The 19,068-nt window shown below is 36.8% G+C and overlaps 1 protein-coding gene across 5 annotated transcripts in view; it reads left to right on the forward strand.

Moving 5' to 3' along the window:
• The window catches only part of KANSL1L (KAT8 regulatory NSL complex subunit 1 like), a 128,495-nt gene that overhangs the window by 83,027 nt on the left and 26,400 nt on the right, over positions 1 to 19,068 (forward strand). For all 5 annotated transcript variants that reach the window (XM_056808134.1, XM_056808133.1, XM_056808131.1 and 2 more), the window contains one exon: positions 16,389 to 16,554. In XM_056808134.1, the coding sequence (XP_056664112.1) occupies positions 16,389 to 16,554 (166 nt within the window). The remainder of the gene's footprint in view (positions 1 to 16,388; positions 16,555 to 19,068) is intronic.

Raw genomic sequence — 19,068 nt, forward strand, 5'->3', positions numbered from 1 at the left:
TTAGTCATGTTGTGGAAGACACATAAAAATGAAGAGAATAAGGTGAAAATTTAGTATGCTTTGATCTGCATTCAGATTTCATCAGTTCTTTCTCTGTAGGTGAATAGCATTTTTCATCATAAGCCCTTTGGAAATGTCTTGGATCATTGTATTGCTGAGATCAGCTAAGTTTTACAATTGATCATTGTACAATATTGCTGTTACTAATAATCTTTCAATGAATATTTCTTATTTATGTGACAACTAAATAGGAAAATATTATTACCTAACTGTGAACTTGTAATATTTTTAAGGAAGCACCTTCTGTTCTGTGGGCTGTTATTTAACGTAGCACAATTGCCTGCATCTATTCTATCAGGGAAGAACATAAAGTAAGTAATACCAGATGGCAGTTTACTATAATTTTTTTTTTTTAGGTTAGGGAAGTGAATTTTAATTTTGTTGAAATACAATTGGGGTGTGTGTGTGGTGTGTGTGTGTGTGTGTGTGTGTGTGTGTGTGTGTGTGTATGCATAAATAAGTGTTTAAGGAAGAGTCAGAAAGTCAGAGTCAAACATTTGTTAAGTGCCTACTATGTGCCAGGCACTGTGCCAAGTGTGGTGGATACAAAGAAAGGGACAATAGTCCCTGTCCTCAAGGAGCTCACAATCTAATAGGGGAGACAACATATAAAAAAAATTGAAAATGTATAATCGAGGGAGAGGATATTCAGCACAGGAGCATGATGAAGTCATGAGAGCAGGTGTGAGGAAATGACCTGATGAAGTGTAAATTTCTGTGATGATTTCATCTTGCAGAAAGATGAGGATCTGGAGATGACAGAGTCAGAAAGCAGGGTAGGAAATGATGAGGAGAATAAATGATTAAAAATATTTGGTCAGTTAACTCACTTTAGACCATATCCCCATGGCAAACAATTTGAAGTTTCATTGTCTCTTTCCTTTTGATATCTCTCAACCTTTTCATGTTTCCTTTCAGCCCTTGTGGCCTCGTGACCTCATGTGTCATCAGGTAGTATTCCATGTAAACTTATCTTCCTAAGGCTGTGCCACAATCTGGCTAGTGCTCCCAAATGTTACCTTTTCCTCCCTGTCCTTCCAAATCATAACTTAAGTATTTATTTTCTAATTTTCTCTGGGTTCCAATAAGTGATTGGTTTGCTAATTTATAAAAAACTTATTCACAAATAATTTTGGAAATTACTCTTTTTTGAGTATTTTAATTTTAATAAATGACTGCCATGGGAATAGTGATTATTTCATCCAGTTGAAAGAATCTATTGTAATAGAAAGACACAATGATATTTGAGGTCAGGTTGTACAGCCTACTGATGTAACTGATCATACATTTTTTTTAAACAACTAGATGTGGTAGATCATACACAATTATTTGTAGGCTGAAGGAAATTCCAAGGTTACTTTAGGTGCAGGACCTTATTTTTCCTTGTTCCTGGACTTCGGTAATCATTTCCTTACTACAAGTAGTTATCCTTCTAAATTTGTATTTTTTCTCCTTCTAGATTGGGGCAGAATTATAGGATGATGCCAGTGCTTTGGTATTTCAAGGCATTATGAAACCCCAAAACACTTGTCAGTGATCTCTGGTCATTTTTATTTCTAGCATAGGAGTTTTCCACCTAGGGCTTATGAACTTGTTTTTAAAAATTATTTTGAGGGAGTAGCCAGTTAGTTCAATAGATTGAGAGCCAGAATTAGAGATGGAAGGTTCTGGGTTCAAATCTGACCTCAGAAATTTCCTAGCTGTGTGACCCTGGTCAAGTCACTTAACCTCTATTTGCCTAGACTTTACCACTTTTCTACTTTGGAACAATAGACAATATTAATTCTAAGATAGAAGGTAAGAGTTTAAAAAATTATTTTGATAACCATATTTTTAAATATAAAATTTTCATTGATGTCTTTTGTTTTTTATGTGATCATAGTTTTCCCCAGTATTCCTCTTCCTTTTCCCAGAAACCCATCCTATATAATAAATAGTATTTTTTAAGACAAAAAAAGAAAAAGAAAAGGAAGCAACATGTATAAAACAGCATTAGAGAACCAAGCAAGAACAGTATTATGATGACTAAATTTGCATATGAACTAGAGAATCACCTTTTTAATTGGTATGTTTTGATATAACAGATACTTCTCTTTCAACACCCAGACGTGTTACTTCCATTGCAGTTTTTAGCAGTAGTATGATTGCAACTAAGAAGACAAATAACTTTCCGCTTTTGTAGTTTAAGGACTGTTAAGAAAAACAAAGACTTTGCTTTACTCTAAGATGGTACCAACATTGTCTTATATTTGATTTGATTTTTGTTGCCTATTAGTGTTTCTTATTCATATGTTGTGCTTAGTTTCATTTTGGTTCCTCTTTGTTCACTTTGCACAATGCCTTTCACCTTGCTCATACCAAACACTTAGTAAAATATTTATTGGCTTGAGTTTTCCATGTTTCTCTGGATTCTTCATATTCATGTTCCTTCTGGTGAAATAATATCCTATTACATTCATATATCACAGTTTATTCTGCCATTCCCTATAGTTATTTGATAAATATCTTGTTTCTTGCATTCTTTTTTATCACAAATAGTAGTTCTGTCAATATTTTATTATACACAAGGGCCTTTTCTAGTTGACATTAACTTTCTTGTGGTATAACCCCCTCAAGACATATATATATATATCTGACTAAAAATAGAAACTTTTAATAATTTTCCTTGCATGATTTCAATTGATTTTCCCATTAGGTAGATCAATTCATAACTCGACCAGCAATGAATTAACATATCTACCTTCCCAAAGCCCAATACTAAATTTGACTTATCTTGGTTAATGTGATGGTTTGAAGGCATGAGTTGATACCTTTGAATTGCTTTAATTTATATTTCTTCAGTTACTAGTGATTTTAAACAATTTTTTCATATGATATGTGTTTGTATTTCCTTTTGAAAACTTCATATTCTTTGACCATTTCACTTGAATTAGGAGAGTTGTGTTTTAAAAAAATATTCATATGAAGAATAAGTCATTATGTAATAGCCATTTATGGAAATCTTAATTATATTTTGCCTTTCCTTAAAACTTTTTAAAAATTATTTTTCTGACCATGACAGTTCCATAATAGTAATCTTTTTAGCTAAAAAGAATCTTTTTTTTGTTCAGCATTTACTCTGGATTTTGAAAGAATATCTGCTTTTGTTTCTTTTCTTATTTCTTGTATAACAAAGCCAAATGCAAAAGAAAATAAAAATGCTATGCATGCCAATTAGACTCTGAATTACTTTTGTAAGGGCTTTATTTTCTTTTAGGGCATTGAGCATGTACTTCATACAGATATAGAAATATGTTCCCTTCCTTTGTTCTTCAGTATTACATGCTATGAAGTACATGTATTAACATTTCATTTATCTGTATAACAACCTTGTAGTGACTTGAAGGGGCCAGAACAATAAAAATCCAGATCAGGGAGGAGTTAGGGAATGGAAAGATAAGCATTTCTATTTATTGAAGAAGGAACTTTGAGCCATGACAAATAGAGGCAAGAAGAGCCAGAGATATGGAAATTACTTTTCAACAATGTGCTTGGTTCATTTCTCTAACTGATCAAATTTGAGAAAAGAAGCATCCTCCTATATTAGTGATGGTTATTAAAGCCAAGTTACTTAACTGGAAAGGGGAGGGAGAGACAGAGAGAGAGACAGAAAGAGAGAAGGGGAGAGAGAGAGAGAGAGAGAGAGAGAGAGAGAGAGAGAGAGAGAGAGAGAGAGAGAGAGAGAGAGAATGAGAGCGCACACTCAGTGTACCTTCCATCTTAGAATCAATACTGTGTATTGTCCAAGGCAGAAGAGAGATAAGGGCTAGGCAATTCAGGTTAAGTGACTTGCCCAGGGTCACAGGGCTGGGAAGTGCCTGAGGCCAGATTTGAACCCAGAATCTCCTATCACTAGGCCTGGCTCAATCCATTACACCACCCAGCTGCCCCCTGGAGTCTAATTTTTTTTTTTAAAAATCATCAGTTAGCCACTTTTCGAAAAATTATTTTAAAGTAGTAGTTGCCTTCCAATCAAGATGGCTTTCTGAACAGAAATTCCTATGTAAATCTCACACTTGCCTGAAATTTGCACCAGAAAAAAATTTTTTTTAATTCATCGAGGAAATATAGTGACATCCTTTACCCCAGAACTACATAGAAAGTGAACTAGCAACCCACAGTAGGAAAGGAGACCACCAGTAAGCAAATACCAGTGCAAGAAAACAAATCCATAGCTCTTCAGCATAACCAGAGAAAGGCCTGAGTCACATGTATCATCAGTTTGCCTCAGTTTCTTCAACTGTGAAATAGGAATAATAATAGCACTTTCTTCCCAGGATGTTGTGAGGTTCAAATGAGATCATATTAGCAGGGTACCTAGCATGTAATAGAAAAAGTGAACTTTTTTTTTTTGGCAACATGGACCTGTTTTGTCTGGTAAAATCTGTTGGCCCCTTCTCAGAACAATGTTTTTAAATTCATAAAATAAGATAAAAAGCATTACAAAGAAGAAATCGGTTATATTGAAAAAAGTGAATGTGCCCCAGGTAAAGTATACTGAATTAAGAGAGAGTGACTATAAAATTATTCTGATGATTTAAAAATTGATATTAATTTAAATGTAAACAATTACTAAGTAATTTTAGTTGTTGGTATTGTTCAGTGTTAGTCTTTCAATAAAACCTTTTATTAAAAAAAGTAAGCTGGAAGAGCGAAAACAAAGAAAGAAAACTATAGACCAATTTTTTTCTGTAATGAATATTGATACAAAAATCTTAAATAAAATACTAGCAAGGATATTATAGCAAAATATCACAAACTCTGACAAGGGAGATTTATACCAAGAATGCAGGTTCAATATTAGGAAAACTATCACCATAATTGAACATATCAATAACAAAAATGAACAAGTCATATAATTACCTCAATAGATAGAGAAAAAGCTTTTGACAAAATGCAACACCAATTCCTATTAAAATACTGGAGGACATAGTAAAAAATAGAGCTTTCCTTAAAATAAATAGTGTTAATCTAAAACTATCAGCAAGTATTATCTATAATGGAGATAAGCTAGAAACTTAGTACTGTCAGGAATGAAGCAAGGATGTCCATTATCACCACTATTATTCAGTATTATACTAGAAATGCATGAGGAGAAAAAGAAATAGAAAGAATTAGAATAGGCAGTGAGGAAACTAAATTATCACTCTTTGCAGATGATGTGCTGGTAGTAGTAGTAGAAGTGGTAGTCTCTCGGTGACCGAGAATGACTATTGTCTTTGTGCAGTTTCATCTACGGTGTACCCTCATGTGGCTTTGGAGTCCAAAGGCTGAGGCGCAGAGTTTGTGGCACATGGGGCATGGGACGCCAGTTGTTACGGGAGCTGTGGTTGTGGCCTGGTGTCCGCGTTCACGCGCAGCGGCAAGACGTCGACGTCGCTCATCTTCAAAGGTGGTGGCGGCATGGTTAATGTGGGCTCGCCAGCTGCTTCTGTCAGAGGCAGCGAGTTCTAGTTGCTTTGCCAGCCCACTTCAAGTTGGACTTTAGCTGATCCTTGAATCTTCTCTTTGGTCGGCCTTGTTTCCTGAGTCCAGCTGACAGTTCACCGTAGAATACCTGTCTTAATATTCGCTGTGGGTCCATGCAGATGACGTGTCCAGACCATCGTATCTGGGTTTGGAGGACCAGGACTTCGATGCTGGTGGAGTTGGCTCTGTCGAGGACTTCCTGGTTGGTGATTCGGTCCTGCCATTGGATCCTCATGATTGACCAGAGGGATCGTTGGTGGAATTGCTCCAGCTGTTTCATGTGCTTCCGGTACAGTGTCCATGTCTCGCCACCATTCAGGAGCGAGCTGAGGACCACTGCGTTGTACACTTTGAGCTTCATCGCAGTGCTTACACCGCTGTGTTGGAGGACTTTGCAGCGCAGCCGCCCGAGTGCCTGGCTGGCCTTTTGGATCCTGGCATTAATCTCGTGGTCTAGGGACCCGTGGTTGGCGATGGTGCTGCCCAGGTACTTGAAAGTGTTGACTTTAGAAAGCCACATGCTGTCAATTGTAATGCACGGATGGTTAGTTGGCCTCCCTGGTGCAGGTTGGAACAGCACCTGTTTTGCTGAGGCTGATAGTCAGGCCAAACAGTTTTGTTGCGGTGGAGAACCTGTCCACAATGATCTGGAGATGATTTTCTTGGTGGGCCATGAGAGCACAGTCATCTGCAAAGAGAGCTTCCAGGATGAGTCTCTCTGTTGTCTTTGTTTTTGCAGTCAGGCGGCGAAGGTCGAATAGTGAGCCATCCAGTCGGTATTTGATGTAGATGCCCAGGTCTAGATCCATCACAGCATGTCGTAATACTTGGGTGAAGCATAGGTTGAATAGTACCGGAGCTAGGACACAGCCTTGTTTCACGCCATTGGAGATGTTGAAGCGATCAGAAGTCTCTCCACCAGATAAGACTTCCCCTGTCATGTCGACATGAAAGAGTTGGATCAGTTTGACGAGCTTGCTGAGGATCACCCACAATGCGTCCCTGTTCGCTGTGTCAAACGCCTTTGTCAGGTCTATGAAGACAATGTAGAGACTGAGGTTCTGCTCAAGGCATTTTTCCTGCATTTGCCTCACCGTGAAGACCATGTCGATGGTGCTACGATCTGGTCGGAAGCCACATTGTGATTCAGGCAGGTTCTGCTCTGAAACAGATGACAGGAGTCTATTGAGTATAACACAGGCGAGGATCTTTCCAGCAGTGGAGAGTAGTGAGATGCCTCTGTAGTTGTCACAGGCTGCTCGTGCCCTTTGTTCTTGTATAGGGCTACGATGGAGGCATCTCTGAGTTCTGGGGGCATGTCTTCCTCTTCCCATATGCTGGTCAGCACTATGTGGAATGCCTGGAGCGCCTTTCCCTTTAAGGCCTTGTACACCTCGGTTGGGATCCCGTCTTTACCGGCTGCTTTGCCTGCACCCATTTGTTTAATGGCTTTTTGGACTTCCTCTATTGAAGGAGGGACGTCAAGTTGTTCAATGGAGCGGTTTTGGGGGATCTGGTCAAGGGCACTTTGGTCAACTGAAGAGGGTCGGTTGAGAAGCTGACTGAAGTGTTCTTTCCACCTGTTGCTGATGCCTTTTTTATCTTTTATGAGAGTGTCACCATCAGAGGATAGCAAGGGAGTGGTGGTGGGTTTTAATGGCCCATAGACAGTCTTGAGGGCACTGAAAAATTGTTTGTAGTTTTTCATATCAGCAAAACGCTGGATTTCTTCTGCCTTTTTTTCCCACCATCGGTCTTGCATCTTCCTGATCTCACGCTGCACCATGGTTTGGAGAGACTTGAATCTGTCCTTTGTAGGAGCAGAGTTTGGGTTATTTTGCCACTCCATAAAGGCTTTGTTCTTCTTGCTCAATAGGTCTTCAATAGCAGTGTTGTTCTAATAATCAAAAATTGTTTCATAGAGCTAAAAAAAATTCATCTGGAAGAACAGAAGGTCAAAGATTATCAAGGAAATTAATGGGGAAAAAATGTGAGGGTGCTGAGCATACCAGACTTCAAGTTTTAGAGAAATGCAAATTAAAACAACTCCGAAGTATGGCCTCATACCTGGCAGATTGGCTAATATGACGGAAAGGGAAAATGTTGAATATTGGAGGGGCTGTGGGAAAATTGGAACACTAATGCAATGTTGGTGGAATTGTAAACTGATAACCATTCTGGAGAGCAATTTGGAACCATGCCCAAAGGGCTATAAAACAGTGCCTTCTCTTTGACCCAGAAATACCAATACTAGATCTATGCCCCAAAAAGATCCAAAAAAAGAGAAAGGGACCTATTTGTACAAAAACATTTAAAGCAGCTCTCTGTTATTACAAAGAATTGGAAACTGACGGGATATGTATCAATTGGGGACAAATTGTAGTATATGATTGTAATCGAATACTGTTGTGCAATAAGAATTAGTGAACAGGAAAACTTGGAAAAAACCTGAACATATTTTTATGAACCTATGCAAAATGAAGTGAACAGAACTTGGAAAACAGTTAACAGCAATATTGGATGATGATCAAGTGTGAATGATAGTTACTTTCAGCAATCCATTAATCCAAGACAATTTCAAAAGACTCATTATAAAAAAAATGTTATCCACCACCAGAGAAAGAACTGATGGAGACTTAATAAAAATGAAAGATACCATTTTTCATTCTAATTTTCTTCAAGAAAATGTTTTAGTGATATGTGTTTTCCACAACATGATGAATATGGAAATATTTATTTCATGATAGAACATGTATAACCAAAATCAAATTGCTTCCCATCTCAGGGAGGAGTAGGGGGAGGAGACAGTGCAGGAATTTGGAGCTCATTGCCAGAAAGTGAATATTAAAAATTGCTTCAAAATATAAATTGGCAGGGAGGGATAGGGCGGGGTTTGCAGCTGGGTCACTCATTGGATTGAGAATCAGGCCTAGAGAGGGATGGGGGGTCCTGGGTTCAAATTCGGCCTCAGACACTTCCTAGCTGGGTGATCCTGGGCAAGTCACTTAACCCTTATTGCCTAGCCTTGGAACCAATCTCTTTTGCCTTGGAACCAATCCATAGTATTGATTCTAAGGTGGAAGGTAAGGGTTTAAAAAAATGTAAATGAGGGAAAATATTGTGGAAAAGTGTTTACTTTTGTAAACTTGTGGCCATGAAAAGTGAAGTGACTCACACAGGTAAGCTATATTTAAAGCTATGTCTTCTCAGTTCCCAAGTCTAGTTCTCCAGCCATTACACCATGCTGTCTCAATTCAGAAATAAGGAGGTGATACTTGTACCATATCTTGCTCTAGTTAGAACTCATACCAGAGTATTGTGTTTTGTTAGCATACCACAGTTTAGGATGGACATTAGGAAGTTTTCAGGGATCCAAAAATCAGGATGTGAAAGGCTTTAATTTATGCTTTATGAAATTCAGTTGAAGAAACCTGGAGCACAGTATTTAGTTGAACCTAGAGAATAGAAGGGTTAAAGGAAATATTCCTGATGACTGTCTTCAAGTGTTTGAAGATTGAAAGGAGGTTAGATTTGTTCTTTTGGTCCCTTAGAGAAGAAGCAGGAACAATGGGTAGAAGTTGCAAAAAGGCACATTTAATTTTGATTAAAAGAAAAAACTCCTAAAGATTAGAATTCTTGAAAATTTGAGTGAGCTGCCATAGGAGATAGTGGGTTTTCCATTCATAGACATCATCAGTTAAAGGTGGGATGATCACTTACAGACTATGTTATAGAGGGGATAATTTTTTAGGTATGAATTAGACTATATGGCATGTGTGATCCTGTCCAACTTGGAAATTCTGTGATAGCACTTAAGCTACTGGAACCTTTGATTTCTTTGTGAGTAATTAGGATTTTTGAGATTGGGAAGGATAAGAAGCCTGAAGGGTTATTGTTGAACACCAGGACTCAGAAGCTATTTGTTATTTTTTATTGGAATTTTACTTATTTGTCTTTTTATCCCATTATGTACAACACTTATCACAGTGTCAGACACTGTGAGTACATAAGAAGTATTATTTATTGGTTAATAATGAAATTGGGCTACTGTATATAGGTAATGCTGTAATTGAGAGAGAGTCATTCTATATTTCTGTTCTGGTGAGGAATGGTCAAATTTCTTAAAAGTTTTCTTGAATTTGGTTACCAAAACCTACTAACTACTGAAAGACAGACAGACAGACAGAGACAGAGACATAAAAGTACTTATTTCCAAAGGTAGATTTTTTTATGAGCATTACTAATAGTGGCTATAGGCTGTCCAAAGTGTTTCCTAGAATCAGAAAATTGTATTAAAAAAGAAATGACCTAAAAAAATCCCTTCAGGAACTTAGTTTATATTCTGTTTATGGCACTCTTTCTCTCCCTAGAGGTCTTAACATTTTTTCTTTGTTTATTTTAAATACTATGCTTTGCTATACCTTGTGGAAATATACCACCAAATGCAAAGAGTAGCTGTGGGGTGAATCAAAATTGCTAGCACATCAATTAAAGAATAGCATTAGGTGCTAGGTATAAATTCCTGTTCATATGCTTTTTAATTGAGTTTTAGAAGTGGGAGAAGGTACATAGCAGCAAGTGGAATTTAACTTTGAGCATAGACTCTTCCTAGCATCCCTAAGGATTAAAAATAACAGTCAAGGAACTAAAAGTTTATTTGGGTTAGGGAAGACTTGTGGATAATTAAGGAAATTTGATATCTAAATAGGGGTAGTGACTGAATGTGGTAATTTTGTCTACATAGGAAACTCCCAGGTGAGAAAACTCTGTTTACCAAATAGACCAATATCTGCTCTGTACTTTAAAAGTTTTAAAAGATCTCTTAGCCCATGGAGGCCAGGGTCCCAAAGGCAGTAGGCACCGGAGTTAGTATTGAACCCCTGTCTTCCTCTCTATCCACTATACCATGCTGTACTCAAGTCCAAAAATATTTCAAAATAAAAATGAAAAGCATCATCAGAGTATAGTGTCATCAAAACAAAGCAAAACAACCCCCTAGTCTTGGTGTTAAATGACCTTGGTTAAGTCATTTAACCTGTTACAACTTGGTTTTCTATCTTAAAAATGATATAATCTCTGCATTGCCTGATTCAAGGAGTTATTGTAAAGCAGCTATATTATAACCTTTAAAGTGCTGTTTGAATGTCACCAGTCCTATAGTCAAATGAGATAATATGTTATGTGGGTGCCTTTTGTGGATTATGTAGGTACAAACTTCATAAAGTTTTCATTAAACATAAATAATTTTAAAATTAGCATATGAAAGATACCTGATTTCTAAATAGGATGTGGTATTGGTGAAACTCACTATGAAATGAAAACTTTGAATTAAAAATGTAGGTTTCTTAATAATATACATAGTCAATTTTTGCTCATATTTTAATCAAATACTGTTATACACTTGAACATGGTAAACTAGGCAGTCTAATTTGAGGAAGAGAGAAACTTGAGCTTCACTCTGTACAGCCAAAGGAAGGGAACATGAAGTTCCTTAGGCTCAGTTGCATCTCCTGCTTAGACCCATGGTCTAGTCAATAACCTAATCCTTTTGTCTTGACATTTTTGCCTATTAACGCTGTGCCCTCTGCTAAGATTTTCAGAAGGAATAAGGAAAACCCCCTTTTTTCCGTGATTCCTCATGATTCCCCGAAAAGGTAGAAAGACTGAGTGATTCAGAGGATCATAGATTTGGACCTAGGAGACTCACTTTTAGATATGGTAGGACTCAGAACTGTAAAGTACTGACTCAGTGTCACATAGGGAGAAAGTAGCAGAGAGGTCCTTTGACTCAAAATGTAATGAGATTGAGTGTCTGTACTATAGTTAATCAGCAAACATTTATTAAGTGCTTTCGATATGCCAGGCACAGAGCTAAGTGCTGATTATGCAAAGAAAAAGTTAAAATTTCCCCTGCTCTGAAAAATCATATATTCGGTTGTTTTCTTGAGTTAGAAAAAAAATGATAAAATTCATTCGAAAGAACAAAAAAATCAAGACTTATCAAAGTAATTAATGAAAAAAAATGTAAAGGAAAGGCGGTCAAGCAGTACCAGATTTTAAATCATATTATAAAGCAAGAATTATCAAAACTATTTGGTGCTGGCTAAGAAATAGAAAGATCAGTGGAACAGAACAGACATACTACAAACAGTGGTGAAAGATTATGCCAACCTTTGATTTGAAAAAGTATAGATCCAAATTTGTGAGATAAGAATTCACTCAGTGGGTAAAAATTACTGGGACAACTGGAAAGTACATTGGCAGAAACTAGGTATAAATATCTTACAACATTCACTAAGATCAAAATAGATACGTGACCTAGACATAAGGGGAGATATAAGCAAATTAGAAGAATTGGGAACATACTCTCTATAGCCACATTGGCAAAGCTGTGGCACTCATGCAGAGTGGAGAGCTGTTCCATCCCCCCTCTTCCCAATTCCTAAGGACATTTTTTTGTGTGCTCCACCCCTCTGTCCAGCCACCCACAGCAAACACTTTCTCCCTCAGCTCTCTCTGGTTAAGGGGGTGGGGGGTTGGGGAGGCTTACATTCAGCTTGAATTTGCCCTCTGGGCACTTGAACTGGGGATAGGAGAAAATTTTATGAATAAATAAGAGAGAAATGGATAATTTTGATTACATGAAATTAAAAAGGCTTTATACAAATAAAATGTAGCAAAATTAGAAGGAAAGGTGAAAAATGGGGAAAATTTTAGCCAGTTTCTCAATTAGAAGCCTAAAATATAGAGAAAACTGTCAAATTGATAAAAATAAGAGCCATTCCTGGACTGATAAACCATCAAAAGATATAAATAGTTTTTGGATAAAGAAATCAAAGCTCTATAGGCATTTGAAAGATGCTTTAAATCATTACTGATTAGAGAAATGCAAATCAAAATAATTCTGAGATATCTCACATAAACATATTGGCTAAAATGAGCAAAATGACATGTTGGATGGAACATGGAAAAATGAGGATACTGATACACTGTTGGTGGTACTGTGAACTGATCTAACCATTTTGAGAGGAATTTGGAATTGAGCTAGAGTTATAAACTTTGTAGACCCTTATACCCAGCAATACCACTGTTTGGTCTGTTTCCCAATGAAGTCAGGGGAAAAGGAAAAGGAATTACATGTACCAGAATATTATAAAAACTCCATTTATGGTAGAAAAGAACTGGAAATTGAAGGGACAGTCATCTGTTGGGGAATGGCTAAATAAATTGTGGTATGTGATTATTATGGGTTTCTACTTTGTTATAAGAAATGATGAACAGGTTAGTTTTTTAAAAACTTGGAAAGACCTACATGAAATAATGAAAAGCAAAATGAGTTGATCCAAGGAAAAATTTTATAAAGCTACAGAATTAATATTTGAAGAATAACTTGTGAATGTTCACTTCTAGAGAATGAACTGATGAAATGCGAAAGATATGACATATACTTTTTTTTTAATCCGTTAATGCCTTCTCTATGTTGTGTGGAGGGGGTAAGAGAGGGTAAGATGCCTGGGAATTAATTTTTATAGTATCACTTAAATTTCTTCCTGTATTCCTTTCCATTTCCCCACCAAGAGAGCCATAAAAAAGAGGAACAGAAAAAAATCAGTGAAACAGATAAAAATATTTTTTTTAATTGTCAAAAGTTTTATACCTGTGAACCTCCTACTTTCGAAAAAGAGTGGATTGAGAGCCAGCCTAGAGATGGGAGGTCCTAGGTTCAAATCTGGCCTCAGACACTTCCCAGCTGTGTGACCCTGGGCAAGTCACTTGCCCCCCATTGCCTAGCCCTTACCACTCTTCTGCCTTGGAGCCAATACACAGTATTGACTCCAAGATGGAAAGTAAGGGTTTAAAAAAAAAAGAGTGAATTAGTGGTATTTCCTTAGAGCTCTTTCTTGGGGCCATGTTTGTTTTTGGTAATTTTGCAACATTCACTTTTAATTGTTTTGTGCTTTTTGTTCTTTCCATTTACATTATAGTAATTGTGTATATTGCTTTCTTGATGTTGCCACTTTACTCTGTATCAGATCTTGTGAATATTTCTTTGCTTTCTGCAGTCATATTAATCACTTCTTTTAGCACAGTAATTCCACTTTACACTTATGGAAAATAATATTCTTAGCCCTTCTGAAATCAATATGCATTTATTTTGTTTATATAGGAGTATTCTTAATAGTACTTCTTTGAGGGCATATGCCCTGTAGTAGAGGCTCTAGGTCAAAGGCATAGACAGTAGGCAATTTATTTGAAATAGAAGTTCCAAGAAGTGGAAATGAAGAAAATCATTCCAGACATTGGAGATAATCAATATAAAAAGAGGGAGACTAGTGATGGCCTGTAGTATTAGGAACAACTGGTAGGCCCATCTGGCTGGAGTGCAAGGTAGCTAGGTTGCAAAGAGCTTTAAATGTTGAAGAGGAATTCATATTTGATGGTAGAATTAAGAGGGAAGTTCTGAAGATTATTAAATAAGGGAGGAACATGGTTAGACCTACTCTTTGGTAGAATTACTTGGTGGCTTTTTGAAGGATAGATTAAAGTGGGGAGAAACTTGGGGTTGGGAGAGTAGACCAAGTAGAAATGTATCCCATTCTTCCACATGAGAAATATTGAAGCCTGAAGTAAGAGGGTGGATGAGAAAAAAGAAAGAAGTGGATGTACTTGAGAGAGATTGTTGAGAAAGAAATGAGCTTTAACATAGGAAGTAAGTGAGAGTCAAGCCTGATGCCTGGGTTTTAAAAGGAGGTGCCTGGAAGGTCGATGGTGGTACCCTCAACTGTAATACAAAAATTCAGAATAGGAGTGGACTTGGAGGGGAGAGGGAAATAGTGAGCTTTGTTTTGGACTTGCTGAATTTGAGATGCCTATGTGGCATCTGGTTTGAAATGTCCCAGAGACAATTGGTGATGTTTGACTAGAGCTCACCAAGGAGGCTGGGAGTCATCTGGATAGAGATGGTAATTGGATTCCTGGAATTTGATGAAATCACCAAGTGAGAGAAAAAAGAAAATAAACAAAGAAAAAAAAGAGAAGAAAGCACCTGACAGTCTTGGAAGACTAGTAGACTGGCAGTTAGTTGGAGAACCATGTGAGAAGAGTAATGAAATCCCAAAAAAGGAAGGAGTAGTGTGGAAGAGGTGATGAGCAGTGTCAGAAGCCACAGAGGTCAGGAAGACCATTGTACTACTTCTTTGTAGTCTGGCTTTCAACTAAGATCATTCTACCGAAATTGCTCTCTCCAAAGTTACTTATGATCTCTTAATTCCAATGGCCTTTCCTCAATCTCATCTTCACTGTCCATCACCCTCTTCTTCTTGATCTTCTTTGTGCTCTAATCTTCATGACACCACTTTCTTTTAGTTCTTCTCCTACCTATCTGATGTCTCAATATCCTTTGCTAGATTTTCTTTCAGTTCATGCCAGCTAATCATAAGTATCCCACAGGACTCTTGTCTTGGGCTTCACTTGGTGATCTCACCAGCTTCCATAAATTTAATTCTCATCTTTATGCTGATGATCAGATCTACTTATCTATCCTCTGCTGACCTCTAGTCTCACATCTCCAGCTGCCTATTGGACATCTCGGTCTGAATGCACTGTAAGCATCTTACATTCAACATGTCTAAAACCTTCCTTCCCATATTCCAAACTTCTCTTGCTGTCAAGCACATCACCATCCAAACATTTAGGCTTGCAACTCAGATATCATCTTCAACTCCTCATTTTCTCTTCTCCTTCATAGCAGGCCTACAGCTTTTAACATCTCTTGAATATACCCTCTTCTATCCTCTGAAACTGCCCTCTCGTTGGTATACACCCTCATCACCTCATACCTGGACATTACTTCATACCTGGTTGACTTCCTCACCATAAGTTTCTCCTCATTCCAGTCTATCTCCTACCCAGCTGTCAAAGTGATCCCTCTAAAGTACAGGTCTGATCATGTCACATCCCTCCTTCTTCTGCTGCCCCAATAAACTCCAGGGGTTCATTATCACCTCTGGGATGAAATTGTTTGACCTTCAAAGCCCTTCCTAACAAGTCCTACCTCACCTCTTCAGTCTTATGTCTTAGACTTTCCCTCCTTTCCTTCTCTCCATTGACAATGGCTTGCTTATCATTCTTGCATGATACTCCATCTCCTGACAGAACATTTTTACTGGTGGTCCCCCCATGCCTAGAATGTTCTCCCTCATCTCTGCTTCTTTGCTTCTCTGGCTTCCTTCAAGTCTCATCTAAAATCCCACCTTTCATAGGAAACCTTTCCCCACCCCTCTTAATTCCAGTGCCTTTCCTATGTTGATTATCATGTATATAGCTTATTTGTTTGTAGTTGCTGGCATGTCATCTCCCCTATTAGGCTATGAGCTCCTTGAGTTCAGGGATTGGCCTTTCTGTTTCTGCCTTAGCTCTTAGCACAGTGCTTGGCAAATAGAAAACACTTAATAAATGTTTGTTGGCTGACTAAGAGATCTTTGGTAACTTTGAAGGAGAAATTTCAGTTGAAATAATTAACTAGGGCATTGGCAAATATAAATTTAGAGTGAACCTCAGAAAATTTACCAAGTTTCCTTATCTTTTCTAGATTATTTGAAAATGCTTCTTGTAAAAAATTAGTCAGTCAATAAACCTTTATTAAGTACCTACTATGTACCAGGCTTCTTGCAAAAGTGACCTTTTAAATAAGCAATATTCTATTGCTCTATGACACTGCTACTATCATTGAAGTTTTCTTCATGCTAGATGGGTTTTAGAAAGTAAAATTTATATTTCAGTTTATTACTTCATTTTATTTTGTCTTTTTTTCTTTGCAGGCTTTGCCTTCCAAAGAAACTCCATTTCATAATGCTAGACAAATGTCTTGCATGATATCAGCTTCAACCTGGAATAATTGTGATCACAATACAAAGTCTGAGATATTAAAGCAACATGTACCAGAGCTAGATTCTTCTTTCCATTCTGTTTTATCACTCCCATCAGGTAAATCTCCTTATAAGGAATTTCCAAGTAGACTAATAATTTATTTCTTTTTGTTGAAAATTAACAGTTTTCTCAATATTTCTTTTAGTCTCATTTACTAGTTATTGGAAACAAAAATTTTCTCAGAATTGTGCAAGTTTAATTCTATACTAAGTTAATATTCTAGCTCTGCTTAATAAATTCATAAAATAAACCAGAAACTATTTTGGTGGAAAGGCTCAAACTTTTGACCTCCTTTTGGATAAGTTAAATCTTTCACATTTTTTTTGCTAATGCTGTCAGCATTACCAAAATTTGTTTCTCAATGGTAAGAAAATGCAATTTTCTTCCTTACATTTTGGACTATTTTATTTTTAGCAATATAAAATTTTAATGCAGTATTATATATAGATACAGTTTTCTTAACCAAATAATAATGATCTGCGTTTTGCCTTATCTGAGTTTTTCCAAAGATGGAATAAAATGATCTCAGGCATCTACTCTTGTGTTATCTTTTCTTAAATTCTTTTAGCTATGGGGTGTCTAATAAAGAAGGGTGTTCAATGACTACTGGATTTTAATTTTCTGTTGCTCAGGACTTTCCATCCATGATCACATTTGAACTGCCAGACATTAGGGAAAAAAGAACATTTCTTGCCTTCTCTACCTTCAGTGGTCATTGAAAGCTCAGAGGTAGTATGGCATGATGGACAGAATACTAGATTTAGAGTCTAGAAACTAGAGTTTTACTCATATCTTAGATAAGACTATAATACAGCTAGTTAACCTAGCCTCAATTTTATCAGCTCTAAAATGGGGATAAAAATACTTATACTATAAACCTACTACAGAGTTGTGAAGAAAGCACCTTGGAAACTTCAAAGTGCTCCAGAAATGTCAACTTTGGTCAAATGTCAGCATGAGTTATTTATTATTCTCTATATTAGGGACCTAAATGTTTTATTTCTTACTTTAGAGTTTGGATTATCATCTAAGGGCCCAAACCTTCTTTTATTTCTCCTTCTATATGGGACTCCCAAGATTTTAGAAAAGATGTTATTAGCCATTCTGCCCTACCTTTCACATTTCTCACCTTTAACTTCCTGCCTTCTGAAGGGGCTCTTTGCTCGATTTTCATGCAAATGAACATCACTTTGGTTCTTAACATATATTTATACTTGTTCAAGTATTTTTCCTGGAAGATTTTCACAAGAAGGATTAGTGAAATGCCAAACCCTTGATTTCTTGACAGTCCTGAAGAACAATGCTATCATTAGGGCTCATGCCTAGTTCCTTTCCAGTTGTGTTTGGCATTCATAGCAACCAAAACATAATTCTTCTCTGTCTTTCCCATCTTTTTCCCTGATAGGAGGAGATCTTTATATTTTTTATCTAAAGAAAGGTGAAAGACATTAAGTAGTACCAATATCTGTATGTGTCCTTTTGTCATAAACTTCATGGTCTAATTTGTGTTAAAAAAGTACCTTCTCTTTGGACTATCAAATTGCATTTTCTTTTTTGATGAGGCTGGATTTACTTGTGCCTTCTAAAGTCATGGCATTCATTCAGGAAGAAGGGAAACCATAATTACAGTTCTTAAGGACTCCTTATTTGAAATCTGCAGGTCAACCAGCTTGTTCTCCCCTAACATTTTCAATAAAGCACCATTGTCTGAACCTATCCTGTTGAGGATGTCAGCATAATCTTATAAGCTTGATAGTGGTTATTTTTAGCTTGATCTTCCTTTCAACCCCCCAAAATATATAAACAGATGATTTTAGCCTATCTATGAAGAAACTCCAGTTACTTACAAATAAGTTTTTATCCAAAGATATGCTCAAGCTGATTTCTTCCTAACATTCTTCTTGGGAGCACATTTTTAGGTCTCTTTTAACAACTGACCTGGGCATTTTTAGGTTTTCTCTAACAACAAATAAGGATGTTCTTGGTTGAAGAAGTATGTAATTGACAGGCACACAAAGTTAAGTTTTAGTTGGGGAGGAGTTTAAGAATATTACCTCCCAAATCAGCTATCAGTGATCATATTTCTTCAGAAAACAAGCTTGTTAGCCATCTGGGGAATCATTAGTATTTAAATGCTTAGTCAACATTTTGAGGGAGAGTGTAATTCTAATTTTTATTTGCATATTGACTCTTTAGAACTTGAGATATTTTGCCATATATCCTCTGCTGCTGAGTTTGGAATCTAGGACTGCTATAATTATTTCATCCTGTCTTTTTATTCTGAACTATGAACTCCTTAGAGGACACATTCATCATATGTGTGTACATATACATGTGTGTACATACATGTATATATAAGTACACACACATAAGTACCCACAGACTTGTTTATTTCATACCACAAAGCAAACTTCTCTGGTTTTAGACTGAATGGATATTTGATAAAGTTCCAGATTACCACTTTTAAAATAGTACCTATCCTCTCATTTCTCTCTTCTACCTAACTTTGATACTTTTGTCTTTGAAAATCATTGTCTTTAAAGCAAGGATCACACCTAGATCAGCTTTTCC

Source organism: Monodelphis domestica, chromosome 8 (assembly GCF_027887165.1).
Source record: "Monodelphis domestica isolate mMonDom1 chromosome 8, mMonDom1.pri, whole genome shotgun sequence".
Classification (NCBI taxonomy): domain Eukaryota; kingdom Metazoa; phylum Chordata; class Mammalia; order Didelphimorphia; family Didelphidae; genus Monodelphis; species Monodelphis domestica.